The sequence below is a fragment of the Triturus cristatus genome, chromosome 9, assembly GCF_964204655.1.
Source record: "Triturus cristatus chromosome 9, aTriCri1.1, whole genome shotgun sequence".
Taxonomy (NCBI): Eukaryota; Metazoa; Chordata; class Amphibia; order Caudata; family Salamandridae; genus Triturus; species Triturus cristatus.
The window spans coordinates 703,230,933-703,256,607 of record NC_140592.1 but is presented as its reverse complement, the minus strand read 5'-3'; the positions used below and the strand labels follow the sequence as shown (position 1 = coordinate 703,256,607).

At 45.4% G+C, this 25,675-nt stretch overlaps 1 protein-coding gene across 2 annotated transcripts in view; it reads left to right on the top strand.

The window, feature by feature from the left end:
* The first annotated feature begins 278 nt into the window (after nt 1-278).
* SNX32 (sorting nexin 32) overlaps nt 279-25,675 on the top strand; it is a 288,534-nt gene continuing 263,137 nt past the window's right edge. The window contains exon 1 of one of the 2 annotated variants that reach the window (XM_085625843.1): nt 279-532. In XM_085625843.1, the coding sequence (XP_085481969.1) occupies nt 467-532 (66 nt within the window). In that variant the 5' untranslated portion in view covers nt 279-466. Of the gene's footprint in view, nt 533-9,033; nt 9,160-25,675 lie in introns of those variants that run through there. The other variant, XM_085625844.1, reaches the window with a different exon arrangement.

The following is a 25,675-nucleotide window of genomic DNA, read 5'->3' as shown; positions in this document are numbered from 1 at the left end:
AGTCCGTCCAGCTTGGATTTGACTTGCAGATTAATGGCTGGACTCGTAGTCGGAGGGGTGCCCCTCCGAACTGCTTTATTGTTGCAGTGCTGCACGTCACATCTGCAAGTGAACACATTGCGAACAAGATAGCGGCTTCTTTTCGAACGTCTGCAGCATCCGTTAATACTGTTCCGCATAGTCCACCTTAAAAGGCAGTGCCGTGAAAAGACAGACGGGTTTTTTAGCCACTGGGCGCGAATCTAGAGGAATTTGCAAGCCAGTGAGAGACGAGTGAAGGGCGGGAGGCTGATCCTTTGCTCAGGTGACCTGGAAACAGGGGGCGGGAGGAGGCTGGCATCAGCTGGCAGAGAGGGGGGAAGGCTGGGCGTCCATTGACCGGAATAACTGAACCTGTCGAGGGGGTTGGTGGTGGGGTGGCACGGTGAGCGGGGCTGAAGAGCAGAGAGAAACATTTGAGACTAAAATGTCTTCAGGGACGTTGGCACAGACGGAAAATCACCAGGAGGCTTTCTCTGACGAAGAGAGCAAGGTGAGATGCATTTGCATGTAATGATTGGCACCTTGCTAGGGGGCGGTCTCAGCGGCAGTGGGGCACATTTTATTACAGTGTGAGACAGCGGCTCCAACAAACTGCACTGCAGGCTGATTGGCAGACGCAGACCTCCGGTACCCATTCTGCGGATGATGCATGTTCGTCGGCATCCCTTGTGGTTCCTGTCTCCTCAGCAACGCCAGCATCCCTCCTTTGCACACTACGAATTCAGCCTTCCTCTCGCTGACTATCTTGTCTGTCTCTCGCTCTCTCTCCCTCTCCCTCTCTCACTCACTTAATGCCTGGGGACTGCTGTTCATGACCACTGCATGCATGTGTTTACCCCGTCCCTTCCCATCTGGCACTGCCCCCTGTCCACCTATTTCTGCCCAGTCCACAGCTTGCCTTCTTTGCCCCTGTTCCTTGCCAGCCATGCTCTGCTGTTGACCCCTCGTCTGTTTCTATTTGTGCCACCACTGAATTCTTGGCTGGCTCTCCCTGCCCTGAACACTTGGTTCCTTAACTATCGTTTGCTGATTCGGTGACAGGTTCCCTTCTGGTTAACGTTGCGCAGTTCTTTGCCCACCAGCCTTTGCCCACTCCCTGGCTGTGTCCGCGCGGCGCGGTGTGCCTTATCACCCTAGCCTGCTAGCTCAGCTCACTCGCCTTCCCTTTGACCTGCAGTCTCTTTCACAAGCCCCTTACGTCCTGCCTCTGTCTAATGCCCATTGCCCGGCTCTCTTTGTCACCACCTGTTTCTTGATGTCTCTTTCTGTGTTCCTTTACCTTGCTGTCTCTGAACTCATACCCTGTTGTTCGTGTCACTTTGCCATGGCTTGCCCTGCTCACTCCAGCCGTTTGCCCTGTTGTCTCTGACACTGATCCTTGCTGTGCTGTCTCTGACACTGGCCCCTTGCTTTGTTCTCTCGGTCACTGGCCCCTTGCCCTTCTGTCTCTGGCACGGGCCCCTTGCCTGGCTGTCTGTGACACTAGCCTAGCCCCTTCTTTTGCTCTCTGTCACTGGCCCCTTGCTGTGCTGTCTCTGACACGGGCCCCTTGCTTTGTTCTCTCGGTCACGGGCCCCTTGTCCTGGTGTCTCTGACACTGCCCCCTTTCCCTTATGTCTCTAACACTGGCCCATTGCTTTGCTCTGTCGGTCACTGGCCCCTTGCCCTGCTGTCTCTGACACTGGCCCCTTGCTTTGTTCTCTCGGTCACTGGCCCCTTGCCCTTCTGTCTCTGGCACGGGCCCCTTGCCTGGCTGTCTCTGACACTATCCTAGCCCCTTCTTTTGCTCTCTCAGTCACTGGCCCCTTGCTGTGCTGTCTCTGACACGGGCCCCTTGTCCTGCTGTCTCTGACACGGCCCTCTTTCCCCGCTGTCTCTGACACTGCCCCCTTTCCCTTATGTCTCTAACACTGGCCCATTGCTTTGCTCTCTCGGTCACTGGCCCCTTTCCCTGCTGTCTCTGACACTGGCCCCTTGCTTTGTTCTCTCAGTTACTGGCCCCTTGCCCTTCTGTCTCTGGCACGGGCCCCTTGCCTGGCTGTCTCTGACACTATCCTAGCCCCTTCTTTTGCTCTCTCAGTCACTGGCCCCTTGCTGTGCTGTCTCTGACACGGGCCCCTTGTCCTGCTGTCTCTGACACGGCCCTCTTTCCCCGCTGTCTCTGACACTGCCCCCTTTCCCTTATGTCTCTAACACTGGCCCATTGCTTTGCTCTCTCGGTCACTGGCCCCTTTCCCTGCTGTCTCTGACACTGGCCCCTTGCTTTGTTCTCTCAGTTACTGGCCCCGTGCCCATCCGTCTCTGGCACGGGCCCCTTGCCCTGCTGCCTCTGACATTATCCCCTTGCTTTGCTCTCTCGGTCACTGCCCTCCCGTTCTACTGTTTATCTCACTAGGCCTGGGCCGCGCTTTTGTTTCCGTCGCTGGCCCCTTGTGAACCCTACATGGCTGTCCATCGAGTCACGCGCCAACTGAATCAAAGGACCTTCTATGTCTAGTTTAATGAGCTCGACTTTAAATTGACTCTTTCAACTTCTGCCAACTCAAAAGAATGTAACGTCCCAGTAACTTGTTGCAATTGCTAATCAGGACTACATATCCCACAGTCCTCTTTGCTGCTCCGAAGGCTTCTTAACAATGTTGTGGCACCTGCGTTTTAATGTATGTCTCCAGCAGTGCTTGAAATGGAAAAATAGAAGTGCAGGCACTCACTAGCAGAGTTCCTGCTTGTTTCTGAGAAGTGCCGGTACTCTCCAACTAAAAGTATTACTTTTCTCGTGGGAAGTGCCGGTACTCTCCCCTCAAAAAAAAAAGTGCCGGTACTCAGTAGCGGACAGTACCGGCCCATTTAAAGCACTGGTGGAGGCCTTATGTATTAAATGACTTTACCCATTTTGTGTCTATGGAAAAAAGAATTCATACACAAAGGCCTTAATTTTCAGTCAGCGTATAAAAAGTCCACAGTTCATTAATGAATGAATTCCTAATGTCTCTTTTCTTGTCTCAGGGGTACGTTACCATGGTAGACGTGCTTACTGAAATTTGGAAAATAGTGCTGCTGATAAGATTAGACGGGCATTTACAGAAGGCTATGGACGTTCGTACTGCATTGGGGGGCTGGTGTTAAACTGCTATATTTGACTGCACTTTATTAACACAAGCGCCTAGAAGTACCGCAGCTCTTAGTGTGGCCATACAATTCATCTCTAACATCTCAGTTTAGCCCTCGGTCGGATGCTCAACGTAAAGTCAGTTTTGGCGCAAACGACTTTGCACCCAAATAATCAGAAATACATGTGCGAACATTTTCCACAGGCCCGGATTTTTCCCGCGCAGATCTGCCACGTAAGAAGTGACGTTTGTATGGTGGAGGGTGTGTTTAATTTGTGTTGGTTGTTGCTGGTGTTGCACACCGGCATTCGTATTTGTGACCGGGACTTTTCATCGTCAGACTGTAACCCAGGCGAAGCGAAAGAAAGGCAGCATTGGAAAAATATGTACGGAGAGAAGAATACAAAAAACAATGAATAGTAGGAAAAACAGAGACGAAATTACCTGCGAGAGTGAGATAGCAAGTGTGGAGGGGTGGAAGGAAGAGGGATGACGTGTGATCAAAATTAGACAGCCTTAGTAGTTATTAAATAGCGCAGCCCCCACATTCAACAGCAGCTGCCTTGGTTCTGAAAAAACATGTTAGGGCCTTGCTTGACATAGCACTGTACTACTGTAGCCTTTATAAAGCGCTTCATACCTCTCTGTGGGGCGTCGCAGCACATTTATAGTGGAGTCGCACACTATACCGTGACTTCGGAGAGTGCTGTATTTGTTGTGATCCTATGTGAGAGGCGTTGAGGTGGCAAGTGAGACGCTCCTGTTTAATGGTCCAGCACCCAGGGGCGTGATGGAAGAGGAGATGTGAGAGAAAGGCGCACAAATTACAGTTAGTTCTGACTATAGCCAGGGCCACTGGAATTATGCGGCAGGAGAGCGACAAATTATGCAGCATAATGTGGCACATTTTGTGAAAGTATTGCTCATTATTTCGTCATTTTTAAACTTGGAAATACTGTCTGGGCATAGGTTACACCGCATTAGTACCCGTTTAACACTCAAATATAGCAATAAGCAACAGAAAGCTGACCAGTCCAACTGTGCAAAAGGCCTTCCACTGCGCGGCAACACTGGTCACTGCATTTTTAGTAACTTTTGAACTCTTTGAACCAGGGACCACATTTTTTTTGTTAAAATCTGCAGATTATGCGGAAGATGATGGATTATGTGGCAATTGCGTCCAATCTATTGTGATGCAAAAATCCCCACGGTCGCACAATCGCTTAATTCCAGTGGCCCTGACTATAACGTAAAGGCAGCCACACAGCACTGACTGAGGCCCTGGAGAAGCTAGGAGCTGCTTGCATGTACATGCATGAAAGGGGTGGGGGTAATCAGAACAGGCTCGGTGTAAGTCATATGGCAAAGTGCACAAGGAAGAGATGCAGGCAAATATGCACATTGATGCCAAATGGGGAATAACCGGAGATGGTGACATGACCAGTAGCCATGCAACTTTTCTACAGGCAGGACAAATACACCTCAAGAAAGAGGATGGAAATGGAAGAAAAATCAAGCTTGGCAACCTGGGTAAAAACCATTCCACCTAACATCCCTAGTTTCCCCCTGCTCTTCTTGGCTGAAAGAGGCCAAGATTCGGAGCAGGGGTTCGTACCCCAAGTACCCCTCCTGCTCCCGAGGGCTCCTGAATAATACTCCTGAGATTTTTAGGTCTCGGCTAGCGAAGGCTGCGCTTGCGCAGTCTCGCTCGCGAGACATAATGACTTGGAGAAGAGGGGCTTGAACCCGCCCCTCTTCTCCCCTGTTCTCCATTGGCTGGCCTCTTGAATGCTGGCCAGCCATTGGAGAAGAGGTCCGTCACTCCGAACAGGCCCCGTCCTTTTCGGATTCGGGGTCGTGTTTTTTCCAACTTTTCTAATTATCTCCTCCAGCCAATGGCAAGAGGAGAGTAAAGAAAAACACGCCCCCGAATTCGAAACCGCCGCTGCCTTTCTCCGAGGCATTTCTGCTTCGCCTCGGAGAAAGGCGGCGGTGTTCATGGCTCTCGCCAGGTAAGTCAACAGTTTTGCCAGTACTTGATGGTTTCAACATTTTTACTTGTAATTCACCTGTTTCAGCCATTGGGTTATGGGAAATGTCTCCGCTAATGAGCTGTTTTCTTTAGCATTGTTTTTACCTATTCGTCGTATATTTATTGCTTCTTTTTCAACGTTGCTTTCTTCATAACTTTTACGTTGCTTTTTTCGTAACTTTTGAACTGACCATTGTGGTAAATATTTCGTTACCGGTACTATTTTTTATGCGGTAAAGTCTATTAAGAATAACTCAGTAAATATAAGAGGCAGAATCCGTGGTATTAGAGGTTTTAAAAGGCTTTATTCCTATACAAAGGAATACAATTCGAATTGTAGGCATTCTATTCCATCACCACGAAAGTTCAGGAAGGAAGGGCATACATTATTGACAGATAGGCAGTTTTATAGAAAATACATTACAGTGAAACAGATGCAAGAGGCGTAACAGCTGATAGTATAGATAAAAGGTGCATACGTAGCTAATAGAGGCGTATACATGGGTGGAACTAAAATACGTCATTAAACATGATGTCACAAGTGGGTGGATCCATAAAAGAATCCTGCAATGTCAGCAGAAATAGTTGGCAGAAATGCGCGCGCAGCCGCATGACGTGTGATTGACGTGCAACTAGAGGGTGAAGGGGACTTGACATTTAGCTCTACATGTGGAGACAGAAGTCTGGGGGTCGTGTCAACCTAATCCCAAATCATATCTAATATCCTATGTTTAAAGAACTGTGTTATCCAAAAGGAGAGGCCTCTAGGATAGAATCTATTCTATACTGACTGTTAGTGCGTGTACAAGCGTCTAAGTGTCTACACTAGATGCGAGGGGGTAGGAATATTCCATGGTAACGGGGCTATGAATTACTTGCAGGAGGACAGCGAGGCCTGGCCTTGTGCACGGTAGCTGGAGGAATGTTTACCTAAACTACTAGACAGGAATGCATCGGATGAGGAGCGGAGGAGATAATCTTGAAGGTGAAATACAGTTTTTGGCAGGCGACAGGCTGGATCAGGCACCGTTAGCCGCGCAGGGAGTAGGACAAAGTTCATGGATACAGATGCAGGCTCAGACTGGAGCTTTCAGAGGCAGAAGGCAGAAAAAGGCTTGATGACAGAATTCGGGCCTACTCGCCTGAATCTGTAAAATGTGGAAAGTAAACCACATAAAGTCGGTGGCCTTTCATACTTAGGAATGGAATATCTGACCCATTCATGGTGGATCTGAAAGAGGACATGTTGACGGTGGACGCACATATATTTGCGTCTTCAAAACTGGAGCAGGAGGGAACATACATGTACTTATAGCATGCACATGGAGCCGTTGGGGTCTACGATAGGGGACATAACTGATCACAAAATTCATATTTCCTCATTCCCTCCTTGTCCCCTACGGACCCTCAGGAGATATCGATCTTCATCAATCCATCGATCTGTTCATATAGCATCATTTGTTCTTCTTTCTTCTTCCGGGATCTCAAACGAAAACTTGGATGTGGGATACACGAGGTGGCACACAGACCACAAATCGCTGGCCCACATTGTAGACATAAGCAGCAACTGAATAGTATGAGAAAGCCAATACCTAGGAAGGATAGGATTCTCCATCCCCAGGCTGACAACACGCCCCAGAACCAACCGGACCAAGTCCAGGTGCCTGGACTCTGGTGTATCTGGCTTACAATCTTATGAAGGCGAGTTATGGCTTTATATACTGACGGCGAATTTTCTGGTATGAAAATGCAGCAACTTGATCCGATGACCCTACAAGCTCCGCCCCTATCGGCCAGGATGACGTCAAGGACAAGACGATTTTGAAGCACAACAATCCGCATAGCAGACTGCTCTTCTGTTAAATTGCCTAAGGCGGAAATAGTTTCGTTCACTACCGCTTCAAGGGTTCTGGTTAATCTACGTATCAGCTTACTATTAGTGACTGTACCTATATAGGGAAAGAAACCTTTATTGAAATCTGTGTATTTTTCCCATGCTGTTTCAGTGTAATCGACAATTGGGAGATCTCTCTGCTGTCTATTGTGTACTAAATGGGTATTTCTATGATAATCAGGAGGAGCTAGGAAAACAGGTGGCAGAAGGAATGCTATGTAACAGGTACCATCCCAATCTAGAGGTAGACGTATATATGCGGTCTGGCCACATATAAAGTAGGAATGGCGAGAAGCTCTGAATGTAGACTTGCCTTGATCACTGAATTTTATTACAGTGGTGCATTTACTATGGCCCATGTGTATGGAACCATTCTTTCTTACACATAATTCCCCTTTTACTGGGAATACTGACATGGCGGGCAAGATTGGTGTAGCTTCAGATTCAACGTTCAGGATCATGAGGTTAAGTGTAAAATTACCTAATCCATATACTTCATTTTCTAGATCAGTTCCTGTTCTTTTGGGAAGTCCCTCCTTGTTAGGGTAGCAGACTTTAAGCAAAACTAAGTTCAGGTTTCCCCATACCCAGTTGTCTTGATAAACCGCGGAATTTGAATCTAGGGAATTAATCAAACTAAACCATGCTCCACAGGAGCCATTGTGTGTGAACGGATAGGGAAAGAGGGGCAAAACTCCCTTATAGTTCTGATAGGGAGGGAGTCGGCCACATATCCAACAATTTGTGGCATTGCTGGTTTGATGGGAATGATGTAACATACTAATGAATGTGTTGTTGCGCAGCGCAAATCTATAGGACAACTCATGCGGAGGTAATTCACTAAAAGAATGTTCTGCAGTTATATTGTAAGCACGCTTAGGAATAGGGCAATACATGTGCAATAGTATGCTGACAATGATGATCAGAAGACTTAGAAAAAACAAAATTAATAATGTTACTGTGCAGTGACTACGAAATGATTTACAATACGCATGCTTCTTGAGCTGCATCTGATGATTTCTTTCTCTATTCCGGTCTAGAGGATACATGTCAGAGACAAATTCAACCGATTCACCTTGGAGAGGACTTAAACAATCAAATTGTCTGACTTACTAGACCTCAATTTTAGTTTGTAAAGTTCTGGTTTTGTTAATTCAGCCAAGGGGAGCTTTGAGTCTGTCTGTGAGGGAATACAGGGTTGAGTATCTACACTGGATGGTAGTCCATAAAATTTCTTGATATGACTCGAGTGCAACCACCCTTTCCGTCCCTCGATTTTCACGGCTGTCCTTGTGGTGAGTAGAACCAACTTCGGTGACTTCCACCTAGGATCCAGTTGGGTCTTCCGGTCAAAATTCCTGACCAGCACCAGGTCCCCAGGAACCACGTCATGGGGCTTCACCTCAGTATTATCGGGAAAAGCTGCGGATACCTGTGAACGACAAGATTGTGGTGCAGACATCAAGGAAGCCAGGTAATCTGTCAGCATATTACAGTCAACATCAGTGATTTTGCGAGGTATAGGCGTCCCCCACATATTTGGTGGTCTACCGAAGATCACCTCGTACGGGGATAGCCCTGTTCGAGAATGTGCTACCATTCTCATGTAAAAGAGCGCAACTGGTAAGGCTACTATCCAATCGACTCCTTTATCTCTACATATTTTGGACAATCTAATTTTCAGAGTTTGATTATGACGTTCCACGAGACCTGCCGCCTCGGGATGTCGGACACAGTGGAATTTCCATTGGTAGCCTAATAAAAGGGAAACGTGTTTCATTAGTTCGGATGAGAACGGCTGGCCATTATCTGAGTAGATAACACGTGGTAAACCGTACCGTGGGAAAAATTCTCGAACTAACTGTTTGGCAGTAGTCGGGGCAGTGTAATCTGAAACCGGGTATGCTTCTGTCCAACGGGAAAGAGCACAGACAACTACGAGAACATATTTGAATCCTCGACATCGTTCCATCTGGATATAATCCATCTGGAGGACTTCAAAAGCATGATCGGGAGTTTGAAATCCACCCTGCTCTACGGGGATGCTTTTACCTGGATTAAACTGACAACATATCATACAGGTACGAACTTTTTGTTTAGCTGCGGCTCGTAAATGTTTGTTGAACCAAATGTGTTGAATGCTGTCTAGCATAGCTTTTTCTCCTAGGTGTGCTGGACTATGTATAGTGTTAATGATGACTTGAACCATTGAGTCGGGAAGAAACCATATAGATTTTTCCTTCGTCATCCATCCTTGATCTGTTTGGATCCCTCCTAATTCAGTCCATTTCTTTATTTCTTCTGGTGTAGCATGTGTCTGTATGTCAATTACATCAAGGGCGGGATCCTTAACTGTCATGCAATGTGTTGGTGTCGGAACTATTGTCTTTGTCATGTCAGTTGTGTGAGTCTGATTCTGAGCAGTCTGTTTAGCCGTTCTGTCAGCTAGGTCATTACCCTGAGAAATGATATCGGTAACTTTTGTGTGGGCTTTGCATTTCATAATCGATATTGCAGTAGGTAGATGAATCGCGTCTAATAGGGCTTGAATGAGGGGTCCGTGTTGGATGTGGGCACCGTGAGAAGTTAAATAACCTCTCTCTCGCCACAGTACGCCGAAGTCATGGACGACTCCGAATGCATAACGTGAATCTGTGTATATGTTGACTTTTTTATTTGTGGCTTGAATACAGGCTTGTGTTAGAGCGATGAGCTCTGCTGCTTGAGCTGACAAAGTGTTAATACAGTTTGTTTCAATGACTTCAGTGTCTGTTGTGACTGCGTAAGCGAACACTAACTCTCCTGTACTTGTTCTCATACATGACCCATCTACATACAATGTCAAGTCTGGATCTGACAAAGGGATATCTGTCAAGTCTTGTCTGGGTTTCGTCGTGATAGTAATGACTTCGACACAATCATGTGCCAATGGATCTGTTCCGCCTACTGGTAACAGTGTGGCAGGATTTAACGTATTACAACGTCTGATTTCTATGTGTGGCTGAAACAATGTCAATTCGTAACCGGTGAGTCTCGCTATAGTCAAGTGTTGTGTTTGTGTGCGGTTCAAGAGAACCTCTACTGCGTGTGGTACTTGTACTGTCAATTGATGTCCTAGCACTATGGCATCGCTTTGTCTGATTGCTAAAGCTGTTGCTGCCACCGATTTCAGGCACGCTGGAAGTGCCTGAGTTACTGGATCTAATGTACTAGAGAAATAAGCACATGGTTTGTGTGATCCTGCTTGTTCCTGAGTGAGTACTGACAAGGCAGTACCTTCGCGTTCTGTAACAAAGAGTGTAAACTGTTTACTGTAACATGGTGTTGCTAGGACAGGTGCTTGGCATAAAGCTTTCTTTAAGCTTTCAAAAGCGTGTGTATGTTCTGGAGTCCAAGGGAGGGCAGTCGATGTGGCTGCCTCCTGTGTTGTCAACTGGATGAGTGGTTTTGCTAGAAATGCATATTGAGGGATCCACTGCCTACAGTATGAAGTGAGGCCTATAAAAGCCCGCACCTCCTTTTGTGTCTTGGGTGGTGGCATGTTAGCAATTAACTGGATGCGGTCGGATGTAAGCTGCCTTCCCTCCTTGGACAGCGAGTGCCCAAGGTAAACAACTCGCTGGACACAGAATTGCAGCTTAGAAGGGGACACCTTGTGCCCCTTGTCAGCCAGAAATTTCAAAACCGTCAGTGACGCTGTCTCACATTCAGGTTCGCTTCGGGCGGTGATCAGCAGATCATCGACATATTGAAGCAAGGCAGTGTTAACTGGCATGTGGATACTGTCAAGTTCTCGTTTCAGTGCTTGGCTATAGATGCTGGGGCTTTCTGTAAATCCTTGAGGTGCGCGTGTGAATTTAAAGCTTCGTCCATTTAAACTAAAACCGAACAGATATTGACTTTCCGGATCGATTGGGACACTAAAGAAAGCATTTTTTAGATCAATTACAGTGAAAAACGTTGCTTCTGAGTCAATAGCTGTGAGTAATGAAGAGATATCTGGGACCACAGGGTATTGTGGTACAATACATTTATTTAATTCGCGCAGATCAATAACTAATCGATATACTGGTGGAGCTTTTGGATCCGTTCTTTTAAGAATCGGAATTATCGGGGAATTACATACATTGGAGTCGGTTTCGACAACCACTCCTTGTGCAATGAGCTCGTCAATGATTTGCAGTAAAGCCACTACAGCATCTGGTGGTAACTTGTATTGTCGCATTCGTGGTAGTACTATTCCTGTTTTCAGTGTAACTCGATATGGTGTAATGTTCATGCAACCAACATCAGTGTGGCCTTGTGCCCATAAATGTGTAGGTAAATTCTGCAGTCGGTGATCCATGTCTCTGGACACGTAGTGACCTTTAAAGTCACGTAAAAATAGTCGTACTCCTTCCGGAGAACAACATATTATGGCTCCTAGAGCTTTCAATGTTTTTATGCCTAACAAGTTTTCTGGACATGATTTAGTAAGCAATAAATCTGTAGTACGTGTCAATGGACCGACTGTAAGTGGAAGAGGTTGTGTCACGTCATTGATTATAGGTTTTCCTGAGAATCCAAGGGAAATATTCTGTGAGCCTGAGAGGGGTGCCCCTGGAACTTCACTGCGTCTTATAGTTGTTCTGCTTGCCCCTGTATCAAGTAAAAACTTTCTGTCTTCCCCTAATAGTTCACTATGTACATAAGGTCCCTCTTGGTCTACAGGAACCTCAATAAGGGGTAAGCCAACTTCCCTCTCTAGGCTATCTCATGAGTATCGCTGATAATCGGGATAATCTGTTTGTGCATACTGATACATCTGTTGTGTTGTTGCTTGGGTTGCAGCAATAGGCTGCGCTTGTGGTGGTGCTACGATCTGTTGTGGAGCTGCCTGTTGCGGAGCTAGTTGTTGCGGAGCTAACCTAGGTTGTGCATGCTGAGGGATTTGTTGTTGATTCTGATCCTGTCTAGGTGGACGTGGTCTCTCATGCGTTCTACCTGTGGCAATATTATGTTTCAGGACTGGACAATCGTGTATATAATGACCTGGTTGTTTACAATAGTTGCATGTCCCTTTCGCAGGACCTGCGGAATCACCCTTTTGATGACTATCGGCTGGAACTGACTGTGCAACAAGCATTTTCATTTTTGTATCTTTCATGCGTCTTTGTTCGTGTTCTTGTTCTTCTCTAATTCTATTGTGGTGATATTGTAACATCTGTAACATCTGTGATGGGGTATTACCTTGCCAGGTACTTTCGAACTTCAATACTCTATTCTTGACTTGTAGCAGAGAATTTTCAACTAATTTTGTCACAAACAGATGTGGATACGACTCACTACTGGCTTTTATGCCACTATTTATACTAAAACATTTTTCAAATCGGGAATAGAAATCACTAGTGTCTTCATCTGGTTTTTGTTTACAGGCTGAGATTGCACCCCAGTCTTCCTTTTTCGTAGTTAATAAACGTGGCAGTACCTGTATTAGTAATCCTGCTAGTGCTGTAGTCTTTTCCCCAAGCCCTGCTCCTGCAGCTCTGGCCTTTTCTTCGTTTTCTAATGCTGTCCAATCTATCTTTTGGTCTCCCACCTCCCATTCCTTTTCTTTGAGTTTTTCGTAAACACCGGCGGGTAATAGGACTTTTAATATTTTCATAATATCGGGGTAGGTATACTCTCCCATGAGTAACATGTCTTTTATCTCACGGTGGAAACCTGCTGGATCCTTGTCATGGCTGGGTACTACTTTCTTCATTTCTAATAATTCCAATTTAGTTATAGGCGTGTACACAAACACGCGTGTAAAATTATCACCGGCACCTCTGATTGGGTGCACTTCGCGTAACGGGTTCTGTCTATCTATGTGATACATTTTTCTTCCCATAATGGGAACTGGAACGTGTTCTGGGCATACGAAATTTAAATATTGGTTTCGGGATTCTAGAATTTCCTTAATCACATCAGTACCTGACCCTCTCCATGTATTCGTGAGTAGTTCTGTCAATATGTCAGGTAAGGGTCCTGGATCGGAGTGTTGGCTTTTATATAATATAAGGAGGTGTTGAATCATGTATATACTAGCTAAACGCTGTTCATATGGGTCTAGATTCAGAAACGTGTGTGCAAGTACATCATCATTGTATTCGCCGGGACTGTCAGCCCATTGTACTGCTGACCTGGCTAATTCTTGTTCGTCCATGGAATCGAGCATGTGGTACCCCCTTCGATCTCGGAGTAATTTATCAGCGGCTTGGAATAGGTGTTCAGGGGATTTTGTATTTAACATAGGGTTTGGAAAATGTCTATTATATTCCGGACGTATTGGACGTATCGGGTCGTTAAAACCTCTGGTATTATTTTGGGATCTTCCTCTACCTACATAAGCTATCGTTTCTAATTGCTCTGATTCTTGCTCCTCCTCTTCTTCTGATTCTACTCTGTCGGTTTCTCGTCTTTCTTTATGTATTCGTTCTACTTCCTTGCGGATCTTTCGACACATGGCGATTATACACGCCTGTCTATCATGTTTCTCTTCTGATATGTTCTGACCCCATTTGGCAAGTCTTTGCATGGTATCGTGATCTGCCCCAGGCCTGTCTTGATTCCTGATTACACAATTTATGAAAAAACGTAGTAGTTGTCTTTGGACATCCACTTTCTGGTATTCCATAGCTTCGTTAATACTTTCTGGACCTTGCCCTGTTTGGACAAAGCGATATATTTCGTCTAGGTGTTCACCCATTCCTGGTATTGTCATTAAATATAATGTAGCTCGTCTTATACGTAGTGATGATATGAGCAATTTATCCTGTCTACCTGGTACTGGGTCGTATCTACAATCCACAAGCTGTTCTTTAAACATGTCGGATGTCGCTAGCTGGGGTGTACGTTGGAGTGCTAAATCTCTAAGGGTCTGTTTATTTCGCGGCGGTGTGGCAAACATGTCTGTCGTACCTCCTGTAGCACCATCTGAGGTGCTAGGCACGAAAGGATTCGTTGGGCGTAGGATAGAGATTGTAGATGCGGGAAAAACTGTAGAAACGGACGGGCCTGTTGGAACTTGTGTAGGAGTTTGTAGTTGCGGGGATACAGACGGATGCTCTTGGTGTTGAACACCATCGGCAAGCGGTGTGGGTGGTATGGCATTAGCATACTCGGGAGCTGCGTCATCTAAATAGGAGGAAAGGAAAACGTCCTTTGCTGTTTTGGGATGTGTTTTGGGATGTGCTTTTATCGGGAGCAATGGAGGAGTTAAGTCTTTTGGTATTTCCGGAGTGGCCTTAGGTAACCCTTCGGCCAGAAGAGGATACATACCATTCATAAGAGCGTTTCTTTGTCTATCTACTTGTTCTGATTTTACTCGGGTACCTTCCTCAAGTAATAGATTTTCTCGGGTTTTATTTGAATTCTCTCTACCTTTCTCTTCCTGTCTGAGTGCTTTTTCCGTACGTCTATATGATTCTTTACGCCATAATTCAATGGCATCTTTCTGTGACTGTCTGGCTTTCTTTTTCCATAATTCTTCTTCTACTCTCATGATGCAATCTGCATCCCAGGTCCCCACTGCGGGCCATCTCTGACTCTCTGGTAATTCTTTGGTGTAGTCCACCCATAAATCAAGAAATAATACGGCATCTAGGCCATGCTTATGATACATAAAGTACCCTGGAGTGTCCCTAGGTGGGATGGGAACAGCTTCTTCGAGTACACCTTTTCTAGTTTTGATCGGTCTTAGTTTTGAAAAGAGCGGCATTTTTAGATCTTATTACTAGAACACACTTTATACAAAAAAAACACAATAATGAACAGTCATTCACACCACAGTATATAGAACGTATTTGAAAACATTTAACACTTAACAGTTTTACGAACAATGATAACTAATAGAAAACTAGTTACTGACATAATACTGACACTAGATAGTACTTATTTATATGTAAGACATACTATATATACTGCTAAACAGTACAGATACACTGCTAAAACAGTGCAGACCGGATTTGTGTACCCAAACCCGTCTTGACCGGCACAGACTATGTGCACATTAAATGCCTCCCCGGTAATGGTACTCACCGGGTAGCTCGGAACAGAAGGCCTCGGAACGGAACTGAAACTGGACCGGACTGGACTCGACTCGACTGGACTCGGAACTTCGGAACCTGGCGGGTCTCTGTATACCTCGGATCTTGCTCTCTCAGCTAGGCTCTGGTCGGGATACTTCGCACTTCTCACCGCCTCGTCTGGGTGTTGATCGCAGCCGCAGTCGTCCCCGCTTGGCCGGAGGGAGATACAGGAAATCCTGCAGGTACGCGTTTTTGTCCGTTCAGCTGTGGCAGGCGACCGGGCCTGCAACGCACCGCCGGCGCGTGAGATGAGAAAGTGTCCCTATTCGGGCGCCAATTTATGTGGTAAATATTTCGTTACCGGTACTATTTTTTATGCGGTAAAGTCTATTAAGAATAACTCAGTAAATATAAGAGGCAGAATCCGTGGTATTAGAGGTTTTAAAAGGCTTTATTCCTATACAAAGGAATACAATTCGAATTGTAGGCATTCTATTCCATCACCACGAAAGTTCAGGAAGGAAGGGCATACATTATTGACAGATAGGCAGTTTTATAGAAAATACATTACAGTGAAACAGATGCAAGAGGCGTAACAGCTGATAGTATAGATAAAAGGTGCATACGTAGCTAATAGAGGCGTATACATGGGTGGAACTAAAATACGTCATTAAACATGATGTCACAAGTGGGTGGATCCATAAAAGAATCCTGCAATGTCAGCAGAAATAGTTGGCAGAAATGCGCGCGCAGCCGCATGACGTGTGATTGACGTGCAACTAGAGGGTGAAGGGGACTTGACATTTAGCTCTACATGTGGAGACAGAAGTCTGGGGGTCGTGTCAACCTAATCCCAAATCATATCTAATATCCTATGTTTAAAGAACTGTGTTATCCAAAAGGAGAGGCCTCTAGGATAGAATCTATTCTATACTGACTGTTAGTGCGTGTACAAGCGTCTAAGTGTCTACACTAGATGCGAGGGGGTAGGAATATTCCATGGTAACGGGGCTATGAATTACTTGCAGGAGGACAGCGAGGCCTGGCCTTGTGCACGGTAGCTGGAGGAATGTTTACCTAAACTACTAGACAGGAATGCATCGGATGAGGAGCGGAGGAGATAATCTTGAAGGTGAAATACAGTTTTTGGCAGGCGACAGGCTGGATCAGGCACCGTTAGCCGCGCAGGGAGTAGGACAAAGTTCATGGATACAGATGCAGGCTCAGACTGGAGCTTTCAGAGGCAGAAGGCAGAAAAAGGCTTGATGACAGAATTCGGGCCTACTCGCCTGAATCTGTAAAATGTGGAAAGTAAACCACATAAAGTCGGTGGCCTTTCATACTTAGGAATGGAATATCTGACCCATTCATGGTGGATCTGAAAGAGGACATGTTGACGGTGGACGCACATATATTTGCGTCTTCAAAACTGGAGCAGGAGGGAACATACATGTACTTATAGCATGCACATGGAGCCGTTGGGGTCTACGATAGGGGACATAACTGATCACAAAATTCATATTTCCTCACCATGTATGTGGCTTTATTTTTTTCAAAATTACGTATTCTTCTTTTGCTTCAACTTGTTGTGTACATTGTGCAGTATTTGTTTCGCTTTGTGCTGGTGTAATTGTAGTTTATTTGGGCCCTGGATGCGCACGTGCTCCGTGGCTCAAGACAAGGGACCCAAAGATCAGCGAAAGTTACTCTGATGTGGGGAAAGCTTCCCCCATGATGCCCCCCAAACATCCGGAGACAAGTGAGGCTGGAAATCCACCCCCTGCCCTGTCACCCCCACCGTCTCCCACCCCAGCACCGGAGCGGGGCACAGGAGGTCAGTCCCTTCGAGGGCTCCGTACAAAAGCCAGTGCAGAGTGACCGATCCAATCCGGCACCTCCACCCCCATCCTCCATGCTCCCACCGGCCCCTCCAGCCCGCCCTCCCTCTGCTACAGAGGGAGGGCGGGCTGGAGGGGCCGGTGGGAGCATGGAGGATGGGGGTGGAGGTGCCGGAGGGAGGCATGAGGGGTGACAAATCCGAAGAAGAATGGGAAAGTAAATGAGTGTGGAAAGATTAGAGCGATACACACGTCGCACGGAGAATTCAGTGCTTGTGAGGCCTGCGTGTTCCACTTAGAGCGCCTCACTTTGGGGCAGACCCCCTCCCCCAACCAGGCGCGAGCTCAGACCTTGCATGAGCCGGAGGCCATGTCTGCGCCATCACTGAGCGCCAGGCTCTCCCGGCTCAGACACAGGGCCTCTCTGCTGCGCTACCTGGCCTCTCTGTAAGTGTGCGTCTCTGCTCTCCTCAGACCCTACCCATCTCTTGGCCTCTCTGTCAATGTGCTTCTCTACTGCCCTCAGACCCTATCCATTGGCCTCTCTGCTGCGCTACATGGCTTCTCTGTCAGTGTTCTTCTCTGCTCTCCTCAGACCCTCACCATACCCATCTCTTGGCCTCTATGTCAATGTGCTTCTCTGCTCTCCCCACGCCCTATCACTTGGCCTCTCTCCTCCATTACATGGCCTCTCTAACAATCTACTTCTCTGCTCAGACTCTTTCTCTTGGCCTCTCTGCTCCGTGACATGGCCTCTCTGTCAATGTGCTTCTCTGCTCTCCCCAGGCACTATCACTTGCCCTCTCTGCTCCTTTACATGGCCTTTCTAACAATCTACTTCTCTGCTCTCCTCCGACCCTCTCACCGGGCCTCTACTCTTTCACTGACCCTCTCTCAGTCACTTGGCCTTGGCGCTCTCTTATTTAGTCTCTCCACTCTCTACATTTTCAGGGATTATCCCGACTTTAATCATATATGCGATGCGTTAACACACAACAAAGGGTCATTTTCTCAAAGCGATTTTTTGGGGGGTTATATTGATTTTGCAATAATTTTGGTTATTTAGTTACCATGTTTGTAATATTCGAATGGACACAATACCATGTACACATGCCTGCACGAGTAGAATCGATTTTTTATTTCATTTGATGGACTTTCAAATCCTATGGGGTTCTTAATTCGTGACCGCGTAGGAAGTATCATACAACGGGATTATCTTTATTTTGAATGTTTTTCCTTTTTTCCACCACATCCTACCTATCAAAATACAATTTCAACATTTCGCATACGAATAGTAAAATATTTATATTGTGCCTGTGTGTGGCTCTGTGTGGGTGGCTTTTTTTGTAGGTGGCTCTATGCGTAGGCGTCTGTCTGTGTGTGGGTAACTCTGTGTGTGGGTAACTCTGTGTGTGTAGGTGGCTCTATTTGTGTGTGGGTTGCTCTGTGTGGGTGGCTCTGTGTAGGTGGCTCTGTGTGGGTGGCTCTGTGTGGGTGGCTCTGTGTGTGTGGGTGGCTCTTTTTGTGTGGGTGGCTCTGTGTGTGTGGGTGGCTCTGTGTGTGTGGGTGACTCTATTTTTTTGTGTGGGTGGCTCTGTGTGTGGGTGCAAATGCAATAGGTCTCGCATTTGAGAGTGATTAAGCTATTGACATCGTAAATAACAATGCCGTTTCTTTAAATGTTTTAAAAACAAAAACATAAACAAAAATAATGACATGAGCAATGCCAATAGCTCTAACTTTAACAATGCAGAGACCGTTGCATTGTATATGCTTGTTAGGTTTACTGCAAATAGATTAGAATGCTGCAACCCTTTTTTAGCCTCTACTCTGGCGTTAAAGCACATTAAATGCATCCTTTGGCACTTACTGGATTCAACCACCACATATATCCACTCTGCTCTAAAGCTCTAAAGCTTGGTAGGAGAGCCGGACACTTATTGTTGTGTTACATGCGATGATAAGGCATTTATAGCCCATACTGTCACTTAACACGAATGGCTACTTAGTCATGGTTTTGGTATAGACACTTTCTCTTAATGGTAATGTACACTGTACTTGACTCTATAAGTGCCTATTAGTCAATGGGTCACGTGGCTGATGTACAATATAGCCTGGATCACGTGGCTGATGCACAATATAGCATGGATGGAATGTCCTATGGTGAAGGTAAAAACCACAGGGTAGAACCAATTGGGCTGATTATGATTTTTGGGATTTTCTAGCCTTGAGGAAGTCGTTGGTGTTTGCCAGATGACTAAAACACGTGTTGGCTGCCAGAATGGACTGGATGGAAAATTGTCTAAAGAAGACATTGGGTGTACAGTAATTTTGATGACTACATCGTGATATCTGAAAGGATTTTTGTTAAATATTGGCTTGACAGATTTTCTTTTACAAATCTATTTTTTTAATTGATTTAGTTGTCCAGATGCCGTAACATGTGTGCGGTTCATCTGCAGTGATCATGAACAGGAGGAAACAAAGGGCGGTCCTTTGGCGTGTTAATAACTATGCTGTGCAGTTTCATAACAGGCGTAGCTACCCGCAGGCTTCTGAGCGCTGAGTGAGTTGTAGCGTGCATTAGCGAACTGATGCCGATTAGAGGCTAGTGAGGAAAGAACCAGGTTTTAACCATTTTCAAGAAACTTATCGCATTCATTTCATTTCTCAGATCAGCAGGCATTGAGTTCCAGAGTTTCGGGGTCAGAAACGCGAAGGATCTGCCTCCTCGTCTGGTTCTCTGGATTTGTCAAACCTTTAAAAGTTGTGTACTGGAAGATCTTAAAGTCCTTGAGGGAGCGTAAGGTGCAAAAAGTTCCATGATCAGCGAGGGCCCCTTTCCGATTTATTCGTCTCCAAGCCACATAAAGTGCCTTGATTCTAATTCTCCCCTTTAATGGAAGCCAGCGCACTTTTTGCAGAGGACTGTTTGGGCAGTTTAAATAATAATTTCTAAATGGTGTGTGGTTACTCGATAGGGTGATGGCGCCCCTCAGGGAAGTTCACAATCTATTTGTTTTGAGTTGTATATGCGGTCTTGAAGGGTAGAGAGCACCACCCTTCTCTCTGGTAAGTGGCCTAGGCCAACCAAGCAATACTATTGCTGTCCCTAGCACACGTTCCAGCAGTCCACATTAAGAGTGACAAATAAGTATTCAAATCGTATCAACTTCTTTACTGTTCTTCTCATTGGATGTTCTCAAATCTCAGCCAACACGTGTTTTGTCGCATGTCCCGCGACTTCTTCAGGGCTATAATCTCTGTCAGTAGTTCTTTGCTCCCGTTGATAATTCTAACCCGGCTAACAGTCTGTAGTCTTCTTAGATTTCTTGGCATCCAGACTATTTGTGTTCCCGAAAGCGGGAGTAGAAGTCCTGAAGTCTTGAATGGGCGACGTCCGTCAAAACTCAAGCCCTTGATTCCCCAGAGTATGGGGAACTTCTAAGTGGTTGCATCCCATCAATTCGTGTCTATCCTCCTCTGTTGCGAGATACATAGCATACTCACAACAGAGGAGGCTAGACACAAATTGATGGGACACAAATTAGACTGGACGCCAAGAAATCTAAGAAGACTAGGGACTGTTATCTTAATGTGGACTGTAATGAGCGTGTGCTGGGGATGGCAATAGTACAGTTTAAAGATCAACCTGGCTGCTAAGTTTTGGATCAGCTGAAGTCTCTTAAAAATGCATTTGGGTGAGCCCATGTAAAGGAATTCCTGTAGTCTCGATGGGTAAGAATCAATGCTTGGGCTAGAATTTGTGATCTGGATCTGAATTTGTGAAACAACACATATTACATCGAGATGACATAAGGGACTAAGGGGCATATTATCAAAACAGGCGATAAAATTATCGCCGCTTTAGCGGCACAAAACTGCCGCTAAAACGTCGATAATGGGCTTGATAATATGCTCTATGGAATTCCAATTGAAGCCCATGTTAGATGTCCTTCACATCTAACATGGGCTTCAATTGGAATTCCTTAGAGCATATTATCAAGCCCATTATCGCCGTTTTAGCTGCAGTTTTCTGCCGCTAAAGCGGCGATAATTTTATCGCCTGTCTTGATAATATGCCCCTAAATAGTTACGAGAAAATGGATGATGCAGTTAGAATTGGTTAACTGGAAAACCAGGACTTCAGCTTCTTGCGGAGTTCAAGAAGCGAAGAGGAGGAGGCTCTGATGTGGAGTGGGAAGTCGTTCCATGCTTTAGGAGTGATGTATGAGAGCACTCATCCTCCTAAGCTGGTTCCATGTCTGTATGGGAAGTGTGCGATTAGCAGTCCTGGTGTAGGTGTCTGGGTGGTTGGTGGAAGGAGATGCAATTGTATAGGTAGGTATGACCTGAAGTGTGTAGTGCCTTGAATGTGTTTGCGAGGAGTTTGAATTGAGCGTGGTTTGTGCATTGGGAGCCAGTGTAGTTGCCTACCGTGTGGTGTGATGTGAGTTCTGTGTTGGATGTTTAGGATGAGTCTGGCTCCCGAGTTCTGGATGATTTACAGTCTTCTAGAGAATTTCTCTGTAAGCTTGGCGTATAGGGTGTTCCTATAATCCAACTTGCTGGTGACTAGGGCATGAGTGGCAGTTTTCTAGTGTTGCTTGGGAGCTATTTGAAAAACTTCCTTGGCATCCTCAGGGTGTGGAAGCTGGATGCAGTGACTGCATTGACTTGTGTGGTCATGTCCAGTTTGCTGTCGATTATTACGAGGTTGCTGATGTGGGTTCTGGGTATAGGCATGGGCCTGAGTTTGGCTAGCCACCAGTAGGAATACCCTGGTGAGGTGTTCTTGCCAAAGATTACTGCTTCTGTCCTGTTGGTGTTGAGCTTGAGACAGATGGATCAGTTGAATCTCATCTAGTTAGAGACTTCGGTCTTGCAAGCGGTGAACTTTTTTCTTGTGATGGGGCTCTTGTCCAAGAAGGAGAGTTACATGTCATCTGCATAGGAGAGGATGTTGGTGTTATGTGCGCAGATGACACTGGCCAGAGGGATTATGTATGCATTGAAGAGGGTGGGGCTGAGCGATGAACCTTGAGCCACTCCACATTTGGATGCCAGTCTCTTGCAGGCGCCTGGTGAGGATGGGGTGTGAGGCCCTGTCAAGTGCTGCACAGAGGTTCAGGAGAATGAGGGCTGCCATGTCTTCTATCCATGATCATGCAGATGCAGTCTGTGCCTGCGATGAGTGCTGTTTATGTATTGTGGTTGGGCCTGAATCCGGACTGCCTGGTGTCAAGGAGCTGGTGGTTGCTGTGGTGATAAGTGTGAAGAAGTTGATTGATTAGGTTCGCTAAGACCTTTGCCATGTATGATAGGAGTGAGAATGGTCTGTAATTGGAAAGCGTGGCTCGGTCAGTGGATGGTTCCTTGAGCAGGGGCATGACGGTGGCATGTTTCCAGGTGTCCGGGAATGTGGCTGAGCAGATGGAGGCACTGAGGATGGTTGTTAGTGCTTTGCTGATTGGTAGGAGTCCTTTGGGGAAGACGTGATGAGTGGCATAATCAGCAGAATCCCCCAAGTCGATGTTCTCCATGACACTAGCAATTTTGATGGTGGTGACAACAGGCCACGAGGTCAGGGTTCGTTCATCAACCGTGATGGAAAGTTGAGATACAACAGTGCTTTGGTCCTGTTCAGGGTCTAAGTTGCTGTATATGGAGGTGGTTTTGTTACTGAGGAAATCCAAGACCTTGTTGCAAAGGTCTTGTGAGGGGGTGATTTAGCTGGAGACAGCTGGAGGTGCCGTGAAATCTTTGAAATCTTGCTTTGAAAGTATGGTCTGTAATTGGTTTATATCCTTGCTGATGGGGTTCTCTCAATGTGACATGATTAACTGTGGTGTGCTGCCAGGCTCCTCCTTCTCCCTGATGCAAATCAATGCCTGCGTTCAACTTCTGCCACACTTTATCCACTCATTTGCGTGCCAAGCGTTTTCATGTATGGATGACACATAGATCATGGCTCAGCTGACCCAAAAAGCCAACTTGAATGATTGTTTGTGCACTCTCCAGCAACAAATGCACCAAAACCTCCTAAATCCTAACACCTACAAGCCAGAGCTCTTACTTCTGAGTAGAGAAAACTTCATCCATGGGTGACCCACCAATACCTGTGGCAAAGATCAAATCAATTTATGTGATTCTCCATGAAAAGCTGTCCTTTGCCCCTCCCATTTCCTCTGTTGTTACCCCTGCTAGGGTTGCTGAAGACACATAGGAAAATTCTCCCAATTCTTCCAAGAGATTCTTGTGCTAGTTATGCTCATGTTTTTTTGAGAAGCTTCTTTACACACTGGATTGTGGACCACGCCAGCGACCCAAACCTGCTACCGACAGCATTACACTCATGACCGTACAAGGAACCCTGGCCAAATACCTGAATACTAGCCACCATGCCCCTGGGATACCCAATTGAACGACTGTGCAACTTAGGTCTCTGGCCCTTTATGTTACCCATTCACCAGAGGATGTTTCTATACGAGAAGCCAGCATCTCACTGCTCATTTTAGGAGGTGTGTTATGATGGCGCTCAAATTTCCCTTTTTTTTGCGACCAAAGTTAATTTCAAGAGCTTTCCCATACTGATTAGATATGTGGGTGACATCTGTTCCACAAAGTCCTAAAGAGGCCACAAAGCACAAGGCCGAAACACGTCGACCCACATCCTCCAGGATCTACGGCAAAAAATAACAAATACCGAAGTTAAATTTTATTATAGACCAATGCAATAGTCATAGTTTTATGCCATTTATTTTTGCACTATATGAGCAAGTCTATTATAATGCGTTTTCACCTGTAGACGATTCTTTTTTCAACCTAATAACTGTCCATTGTCCATCATTTGTGGTCACACTGTTCATCTAGATGCAAATTTTTGTCCTTGACCTTTGTCTTGATTCATAGTGGCAGTTACCTTTTGATATGCTTTATGACTTTTCAGTTGTCGCTTTCTTTTCTGTATGAAGTATGTAAACAAATTGGAATAAGTAAACTTTGCTGAGACAACTATCTTCGTTGTCAGTGGCTTCTTTGCATCGAATAAAAAATGTAATACAGGTTATTAATATACTAACGATTTAATCCCATACGGTGACTTTTGTACCATTGAGGTTACAAATATTATGTTGACCTCTCATTTGAATGGAATTTAATAGGTTTATCCTGCTAGAGCCTTGTTCACAGTTTCTTTTTTCTCGCGCATTATAGCTAGGTTCGCTAATTTTATCCCCTGAATTTATGCCTTGCAGTAGCCCAGAATACTCATAAGTTTGAGGTAAAACATGTCTGTAAACTAAAGAAAAATGATCCTGTGATGGTTTTAAAGTGTAGGCTTCACTGTCTGTGCTTGGACCAAAGAATCATATTTAACACCCTGTGCCCTATTCATAATATGTGCTACAATAAAATCCCATCTTGGATCATTCTCTTCTTCTGGTTTCAAGATAAATACAATTTGCAGTGGGGGGTTGTCATTCTGCATTCAGGACCCTAGGTTTTGGACTAAACGTCCGATCCCCTTCAGATAAATCAAAAATTCTCTGGTCTTTCATAAAGTAACAAACCTTTCCTATTTAAATAACTGAGGCACTGGCTAGTTACCACACTCTCAATAATGCTTGCTTTTGCACCCAAGTTTTAAGTTGTGTTAGTGTAAAAAACAAACAAAAACATAATATTTGAAGTTTAGACTATAGAGGACATCTTGAGTGAGGTGTGTGAGTTTAGAACCATACATTGAAAGCAAGGTGTGGTTAGTGCTGCTGCACATAAGCATGGGGTGCAGTGGAGAGAGAGAGTAGACACCATTGTGAACGCAGTTAAATATCAACTTTTGCTTAGAAAAAGATCTCATGTATAGTTGCATAGTGTCCACCCATTGGAGACGCAGTTAAATCACCAAGAACATATTGTGGAGAGAGACACTTCACTTTTGCCATAGCAGCAGTTTGTGGAGGAAGCTTATCTTTAAGTGTGACACTTTTTGGTATGTGTTAACATAGATATGTCAGGCATATTTGAGTAGTGCACATTCACCCGTTTACCTCTGTTGGTACTACTGACAAACAACAGATGTTAACTGTTTTGCAAGTCAACTCAATTTTGTCAACCTCTGAAGGATGAAAGCCGAGTGGTTCAATCAGGATTTGATCCAGTGACCATGGTATTAAATACAGATCCATGGCGCTGATATATTAATTCCACTTAGTTGTCATAACCATTGACGTGGTTTCCATGTTATAGCCTTCAGTTTCATTGTTTTAGAAAAAACATTTAATATAAAAAAAAGTTGTGTTTTATGCAGCAGTTGTGGTGCCAGATGTTGCCCTTTTGAGCGCTAAAGATAGAACATTTCCATGCCTTGTATTATGACCATCTTCAAAGCACTGTGTACAGAAAAGAAACTTCTCTTAACATTTCTGTTCCAATGTAATTTTTAGGGCTCGGCTAGAAGACATGTTGTTTTCAATCTGTGGGCTTCAGCCCGCCCATTAGCTTACCATTTGCTAGCTCCACTGTCTCTCTCATATCCTTTATCCCCACTTGTCCATAGCATGCATGGGTCATGCTTCTTATTGTGTTTAACCATCCCCAGAGCATGGACCAAGTACCTGTGTCCATCCACTACCCCCGTTTAATGAGGTACTTTTTTCTTTGAGTTTGAGCACTCCACATGCGTACTTGGTTTTTTACAAGTGCTG